At 43.1% G+C, this 8,556-nt stretch overlaps 1 protein-coding gene across 1 annotated transcript in view; it reads left to right on the top strand.

The window, feature by feature from the left end:
• The first annotated feature begins 86 nt into the window (after positions 1–86).
• DTWD2 (DTW domain containing 2) overlaps positions 87–8,556 on the top strand; it is a 63,007-nt gene continuing 54,537 nt past the window's right edge. The window contains exon 1 of the mRNA XM_064403902.1: positions 87–259. Coding sequence (XP_064259972.1) covers positions 111–259 — 149 coding nt within the window. The 5' untranslated portion in view covers positions 87–110. The remainder of the gene's footprint in view (positions 260–8,556) is intronic.

Here is an 8,556-nt window from a genome sequence, read left to right as displayed (position 1 = left end):
GGCGTGCCCCGGAAGGGGCGTTGCCGCCCCTCGCGTGAACTGGGGCGCGCGCTCTCCTGCCCGATGGCGCCCCCTGGCGGTCGGCGGCCCCGCGGCCTCGGCACGCCGGCATGGAGGGGAGCGGCGGCGGGGCGGATCCGGGCCCGGGCCCGGCCACGGCCCCGGCCCCGGCCCCGGGCGGGGAGGGCGAGGGCTGCGAGGGACTGTGGGAGCTGCCGGTGGAGCGCTGCGAGAGGCGGCCCGTGTGCGGGCGCTGCAGGTGACGCGGGCGTGGGGCCGCGGAGGTGCCGCGGGGCCGGTGGGTCCCGCCCCGCTCGCCGTGAGGCGGCGCTGAGGCCCCGGGCGGGCGCGGTCGCTGGCTCGGCGGGGACACCCGAACAGAGCGGGTCGGTGTGAGCGGGGTCTCGCTCGCCATGTGCGCCCTCCAGCGCCCGTGGCATCGCGCAGTCCCGGCACGGGTCAGGCTGGGAGGGACCGCGCGGGGTCGTCTGGTCCAGCCTCCCTGCTCGAGCAGGGCCATCCCAAAGCAAAGGATTGCCTCCCCATGGTTCTTGGGTATCCCCAGTGACAGAGACTCCACAACCTCTCTGGACAATCTGTTCCAGACACAGTAGAGATGTTCTTCCTCTTGTTCAGGTGGAGGTTCGTGTGCATCAGTTTCTGGTTGTTTCCTCTTGTCCTGAGGCCATCATGTCCTAAAGGCATGTACACACTTCTTGTGTAGCAATAACATGACATCAATTAACTCTGTTGTCCACGAAATTGGTAAATGTGGTGGGGAATACCTAGAAGCTCAACACAGAGAGGGTGCTACGCCTTTTCTCTGTGTGCTCCCCTCTGAAAAGCAGAGGGGAAGCAATGTGTCCCCTCAGTGCCATGCAGCGAGGCACATGAGGCTCAGTATGTCTGGGCAGTCTTTGGTGCTCTGTCAAAAGAAAATGAGAAACTAGCCTTACCTTACAGCTTTACAGCTAATTTTGAAATCCATTCAATGCTGGTTAATACAGCTTGTGAATTCAGGTGTCTTTTTGAAGCAGGCAGTGACTTAGAGTCTTACAGAAATACCTCACAACTTGATTTTATGCTTATGTATATATGTATGTACTTTTAGTAAAGTGAGTGCAAGTTCCTGAACTGAAATGCTTGTGTGTAACTGCCAGGGAAAAAAGGCTTCTTAGCACCTGTACTTATTCATCTGTTTGTGGTCATTGGTGAAATGAGTGGAAAGCTTTGCATGTAGTTTTGCTGACATTGTAGTTGCAGTCTCTTTCAAGTGTCAGAGTTCAGAAGCTTATTGCTGGTGAGTTTCCTGTATGTAAGTTATAGTAAATAATATGTATTTGCAAGTCAGTTTTGTAAGTGTTCACTGTTAGAAAAAGTAGTCATAAGCAATAGTTGATGCTCAGAGATGAAAACCAAGCAGATGAGTGACACTAGCCTTTTGCTGCCCTCATTTTCTCCAGTGACTTTTAACTCAAAGAACTTCTTGAGCTGGATGTGGTTCTGTATCGAATATCCCCCAGTAAATGTAGGCGGGATGGTTTATGTGAATTTCCCCAGTCCCACCTGAACCTATGTAAATTCCATGTATCAGCAACATCTGGCTAGCAAGGACACACCACAAGCCTACAAATCACAGTGGGGAGAAATTACCTTTTAATGTATTTTGACTGTGCCTTCCACCTTCCTCCCTTGCACATAGTATTCCAGGTATGAGCAAGCCAGCTGGAGATTTACACGTTGGGTGGTGCATTTCGGCTTATATTTATACGGATCCTTCCTCATCCTATAGCTGCTTAGTTTCCTAGTAACCTTTTGGGAACTCTTTTGGAAAGGCAAAGTTGTTTTTTGTCAGCTACAGCACTCTCACCCCTGTATTTATTGACTCTTTCAGGGATCATAAATGGTTCTGAAAAGTTTGGTTTCCTTTTCCTAAAGCCATGCCAATTTTTCTCGTATAAATCATGCATTTTTGTAAGGTTCTACTAACCATATTTTTATTTGTAGTTTCTGTTCACATTAGCAGTCTTCTTTGTTGGATATCTTTTTTGTAGTAGTTGCTTACTGCTCAGCTTTTCTAGTCCTTACCTACCAAGGAATTGGCTGAGTGAGAGTTAACCCAGTGTCAGCCCTCAATGTGCTTTTTAATGTTGAGTTCTTTCAAAATGCCTGTAGAGTACTGCCATTATTGTTGTTATTTTATTAGTGTGTTTCACAATATCTACTTCAGGTCCTTAAATTTTGAACAGATTCTCTGATGAGTCACATACAAAAATGGTTTCTAGAAACGGTATCTCTTTGTTTTCTTTCACAGTAAACATGGTGCAAAATATTTGTCCAGCTCCTCAATACCGTGTAGAGTATTAAAACATCAGCTTCCTAAAGAGTTGTGGATGAATTACATCTCCTTGTGAGGAGCATGGGAACAATGAGCACAGACACTGAAAGAAATGTAGGGGCAGAGAAACCAAGGAGGATGTAAAGACCACAGCCTACTTTTTAAGAAAAAAGGAATTTTTTTTTTTTGTGGTGGTGACAATGCAAGACTCAATTGTACATTCGGTGTATTTTTGCACTATGTCTCCTCCATGCTGTTCTTCAGGATTATAGCTAAATTAGCTTTACATTAATCATGACTTTCCATGGCATGACTTGAGGTGGGTAACACTGTAACTTAGGGTGTCTCATGGGAAGCGATATTACCCTTAACAGTATCATGTTGGTTGGGGCCAGGTATATTTAATTGACTTCCTCAATTTTCTGAACTCTAGATTTTTGTTCTAAGTTCCTTAATGAATGTGATTTAGGTCTGAATTCAGTAGAAGAGCATGTAAGAATGGATTCTCTTTAGCATCATCTGGTGATTCCTCAGGGGAACTGAATTCAGGTTCTGTTTTTTTTTTTAGAAATGGCAAGACAACTGATTGACAACTTGCTAACAAGTGCTCAGTCAGTCAAGATGTGAAATAGAAATGTGGGAGTAAGGTAGATAGGTTTTCATTTTGGATAATGTGAATGTCACTTGAGTGTCCTGAAGGAACAGGATGTTTCTAAGTGTTATGTGTTTGAGGCTTCCTATTGCCTGTGGTGGTGGTGGAGAAAATATCAGCATTTGCCATAGCTTATGGGGGAGAATTTGAATGAAATAATGTAATACAGTGTAAGAGCCGTAATGAGAGATGCAGGACTCCAGGGGGCTCTTCCAAAACGCAGTTTATTACATGCAAGATGTTCCAGCAGTCCAGGGTCGTGGGTGACAGAGCCTGTGCCTAGAGCTGTCAGCTGCAGGCAGGCCTGGAGACCCTGAGTTTAGGTTACAAATGCATTATATACTTTTCTCTGCTGAGCATCTTAATACAGTAGAACCAATCTATACCTTAACTTTTATCTATAGCCTATCATAACTAATACAATTACCATATTCATGTTAGTATTCTCCAATCACTAAATGTTAGTACATTACAGTTTAAGCTAGAAGTTGTTTTTCAGTTTTCTTGCAGTGGAAAATTCTGAGACCTTTTTTCTACTTGCAACATTTGCTGACTTGTTTGCCTGTGCTATCTTTCTGCTTGGTAAAAACATCTTGTTTGAGGTGAGTTTATCCTTTGTTCTAAGTCATAAAAACCCCCTTCTAACTAACATACCCTTTGCATCCTTGGTTATCCAGTAAGACTGGCTCAGCAATTCTTTTCTTCTATATCAAAACTTACTTTCATCTCTATTCCTTCCTCAGCTTCTACATTCAAAAATCTTTCTGCTAAGCATACACATCTGTGAGACTTTCTTGTCAAACTTTCATCTTTCCCAACAATACAGTTTTACATTTTGAAGGTGTTGTGTAAGTGCCAGTTTAAAAAAAAAAGTTTAAAATGACCCTGCTTATGATTAGTGTTTGAGATGGCAAGCAGCTGATGCAAATGAGGTATGTGCATAATTCTGTTTTGTTCTTGAGGAGAGAATTTTATACACATTCTGTCTGCCAAAAGATTAGTGGTGATAAACTATGAATGAATGACTTCTTAAGGCTTTCATAGCTAACTTAAGTATTCCACTTGCTTTCAGAAGTTAAAGCCCCACACCCAAACATTTAAATAGAATAGGTTTTATATAATTTCCAAGTTGCTATTAGCTTGAAAAACAAAATGAGCAGGCCCTACAACTGAAGTAATGTAGGACAACAATTTGATTTTGTGGTGTGGTGCTGATAGGAAATTTAACATTTTGAAATTGTGAACTTCTCTGGGTCAGATTACATAGTTTTCTAGATACATGGTGTTTTGTTAGGGAAAAAGCCTTTTATTTGTACAAGAGCCATGAATTGACTTCTTGCCATAAATCTTGACTATAAATATGGAAAGCTCCATTGTTATAAGAGAATTTCTGGGTAATATTTTCAGAAGAAATTGTGACTTTAAACTGTGAGTATTATTTATCATCTCTGGACATTGCTAGGTGTCATGTAGGCCATCACAAATACTCACTGGTAACAGTCCTCTATATTTGCAGAATGAGTTTATGTTGTAAAGTTAGGTTAACAGCAATTGGTATTTTCTCAGTTCTACTACTATAAATGCTGCACTGCTGTGTATGTGGGGGGCAGGAAAAGGAGTAACATTACTCCTTTAATATAAATACTCCCTTTGCTTATATCTGAAATAATTACAGTGCATTTGAGTGCTGTAAAGGCTCTTGATAGCATTGATAATTCTGTGATGACTTATGATGACATGGTGCTGCTTCATATTTTGAGGAAAAATGTAATCTTCTTATATAAGTGTCACATATTTGTTAATAATTCTGTTATGTCATATAATGGCTGAGTGTGAAAAACCAATCTGAGCTTTCTTCAGCACAATAAATGTATGCATTTGCTTTGTAGCACATTGTTATGGTATTTAGGTGCAAACATGAATTTTTAAAGTTTGAGTTGCAGTTGCAGAAAGTGAAATAAGCATGCATTAAGTATTTTAGCAATGGCTGTTGCAAGAAAATAGCTTCATAGCCTTTTATTACTTATACTTCGGGATGATTTTTTTCCAGTTGGCATGTTTTTGTTATTGCTGTGTGGAAATGAGTACCTACTTCCTATGAGGACATAATTGTCAATTGCCACCCTCACAGTCTGACATACTCAGCTGGGGCTATAGCCTGGTCACTCTGTCATGTCACCGTTGCTTACATTAGAGAATTTTACATACGAAATGGGTGAGGTTGGCGGGGACCTCTTGAGATCATCTTGGGTCCAGATCCCTGCTGAAGCAGGATCAGCTAAACCAGGTTGCCCAGGATTGTGTCCAGCTGGGTTGTGAATATCTCCAAGGACAGAGACTCCACAACTGCTCTGGGAATTTCTTCCAGTGTTTGACTCCATCTGTGTTCAGATGGAGTTTCATAGTCTACCTGTGTTTTGCCTCTTGCCCTGATAGTGGGTGCTGTTGAGAGGAGCCTGGCTTCATCTTTGTTCCCTCCCATCAGTCATTTATACACAGGGATAATGTTTTCCTTATCCTTCTCTTTCACAGGTCAAAGAGTCCAATTTCTCAGCCTCTTCTTGTACAAAAACCTCCAGTCCCTTAGTCGTCTTTAGCTGTGTGCTGGACCTACTCCAAGAAGCTTGTTATGTTCTGGGAAGCCCAGATCGGACCCAACACTCCAGACATGTCCTTAGTAGTGCAGAGTAGAGAGGAAGGATCACATCTCTTGACCTCCAGGCAGTGGTGTAAATGCAGCCCAATTTGCTATTGATGGCCTATGTGTCAAAGGCAAGAACAGTCGGCTGGCTCATGGTTAGCCTCTCTGCCAGTTTCTTCTCAACAGAGCTGCTTTCCAGCCAGCTCTTTGGTTCCAAAGGGTGTATTGGTTCCTGAGGCTGTTCTTTTTATGCAGGGTTTTGCATTTCCCTGTGTTGAAATTTCATGAGGTTCCTTCTAGCTCATTTCTCCAATCTGTAGAGGTTTGTCCTGCCAGAGGCCAATATCCCCAGATATCTTCTAGCGTGCACTGTCCATCCTAAGTTACCAGAAGGGAATGCATGGGTTGAACCAAGCTAAAACCCATTGTTCTTTTTGAAGTTCATTTTGTGTTTGTTCAGCTTTTGTGTTATGCTAAGCCGTGTAAATACTTCTTCCATGCCGGTCTGGCTGTGTCAGAAAGATAATTGTCTCTATTGATTTTCTTGGGGTCAGGAAGATAATTATCTCTAGTGATTTTCTTGGTGGAGGCCATTTACACAAACAGTTGATCCACAGGGAAGTTTATCTAAAGCAAAGGCCACCCTCCAGTCCCTTTGTATTGAAATGAGTCCAGCTTCCTTTGTGTCTTCCTACATTTTTTTCTGAACTTTTTATTGAAAGGGTTTTTTATCCTCAGTCACACCTTTGGCTAGTACATGCCATGTACTAGCCAGTCCTATCAGCTGTGAGCCTTTCTAAGGGCATGCTCTGTCTCAGCATACAGGTCAATGATGAAGACGTTAAGTGGTGTTAGCCCAGTATCAATATCTGGAGTACTCCACTAGCAGCTTGTCTCCAGCTGGACTTTATCCCACTGGTCATGCCCTCAGCACCTGGCTTTTGAGCCAGTTCTTTTCACTGTCAGTTTATCCAGGTACTTTATCAGCTTGTCTAGGAGGGTGAGACGCTGTCAGAAGAAGCTGAGGTAAACAACATCTACTGCTTTCCTCTCCTCCTCACTGTAGAGGGCCATCAAGTTGATTAAATGGGATTTTTCCTTTGTAGATCCATCTGATTACTCTCAATACCCTTTTCTCTTTTGTTTGTTTAGATGGTTTCCATGAGTAGGTGGCCTATATTTTCCTGGACCTTCTTGCAGAGAGGAGTGACATTTGCTTTCTTTCAGACTTCAGCAACCTCTCTTGTTATCTGGAGATCATCAAAACTGTCCTTGTAATAGTGTCAACCAGCTCCCTTAATATGCAGGAATGCTCCAAGAAGGATTCACCGCATGGCAAGGCTGAGTGATGGCGGCAGTGCTGCTGTGATTCCCCTGCAGCTCATGGTGAAGACCACTGTGAGGCAGGCTGTCCACCCACAGCCCATGGAGATCTGTCATGGAGCAGAGCTCCATCTGCAGCTCTTGGAGAGCCGCACGCCAGAGCAGGTGGATGCCCAAAGGAGGCCATTGTCCTGTGGGAAGCATGGCTGGAGTGGACTCCTGGCAGGATCTGTGGACCTGTAGGGCAAAGAACCTGCATGGGAGCAGGTTTGTTGGCAGGACTTCAGACCCTGTGGAAGAGACCCACACTGGTGCTAGTTAATGAAAAACTGTAGCCAGAGGAAGGAGTCATGTTGGAGACATTAGTGGAGGACTGTCTCCTGTGGGAAGGGACCCTGGATCAGGGGAGACTGTGAAGAGTCCTCCCCTTGCAGAGAAAGGAGTAGCAGAGACAGTGTGTGATGAAGTCATACCACTGTTGAGAGTAGAGAAGAGAAGCTGGGAGTGAAGTTGAGCCTGGAAAGAAAGGAGGGGTAGGGGAAGATGTTTTTAGCATTTGTGTTTTGTTTTTGTTATCCTACTCTGATTAATAATAAACCCATTTCCCTAATTTAAGTCTTCACCTGCTGTGGTAGTTGGTGAGTGATTTCTCCCTGTTCTTGTCTCATCCCATGAGCCTTTCATTATGTTTTCTCCCCCGTTAAACTGAGGAGGAAGGTGCTAGAGGCTTTGGTGGGCATGTGTCACCTATCCACGGTCAACCCACCTCTGATAGTAAAGAGACAATGGTGAATATGAGATCTGTCAGAGCACAAGTAGCTGGTAATAAACTTTTGTTCTGAGATGAGGCAGAGACTGCTGGAGATAGATTCATGCTTATGAAAGATTACTGGCTTTCCAGTTCTTAATCACAGTCCGAGGTTATGTTATGGAGATGCTATGTAGTGTAGTTTATGTGGCTATCTCTACTGTGTCTGTAACATCAGCGTTTGCTGAGAAAGACCTTTTGGTAAGTAGTAGTATTTTGCAGATATGTCTAACAGAGCATGTATGAAAAGTGATTATGTTGATGAAATTAAGTCTTATATTTGCTTTTAGATTTTTTTGTAGAAGGACTTTGTAAACGGCACAACTCCAGTTAATGCCTGGGAAGAGGGGATTGCCTAGAAGGGATGAACTGGAGAGAGGAACCGGGATTTTTAAAGGGGTTGTTTTCAGCTGTTGCTTCTAATAGAAGAGCGAGTAAATTGGTTTGTGTGTTCCAGTATAGCTGAAGGAATCAGAAATTACTTACTCTGAACAGATTTTTGGCCTATGGAACCAAATTTTCTTTCTTGTAACTTTTTCGTTCATTACTTTTTAAAAAATACGGTGCCTTTGCAATTCTATTGTATCCTTGTGTTGACCCACTAATTGCTTGCATAGGTTTTCCAAAGTGTTGTCCGACCTGGGGACATAATAACTGGAATGAGGCTTTTGTAAGCTAATTTTAACACAGAAAAGCCTGATAAAATATTTGATGCCTTCTCACTTATAAGTTGTATTTCTTAAAAAAATAGAAGTATTCATCAAAGATTTCTTATCTCCTTACCATGAATGTAT

The sequence above is a fragment of the Passer domesticus genome, chromosome Z, assembly GCF_036417665.1.
Source record: "Passer domesticus isolate bPasDom1 chromosome Z, bPasDom1.hap1, whole genome shotgun sequence".
Taxonomy (NCBI): domain Eukaryota; kingdom Metazoa; phylum Chordata; class Aves; order Passeriformes; family Passeridae; genus Passer; species Passer domesticus.
This window is presented reverse-complemented; position numbering and strand designations above follow the sequence as displayed.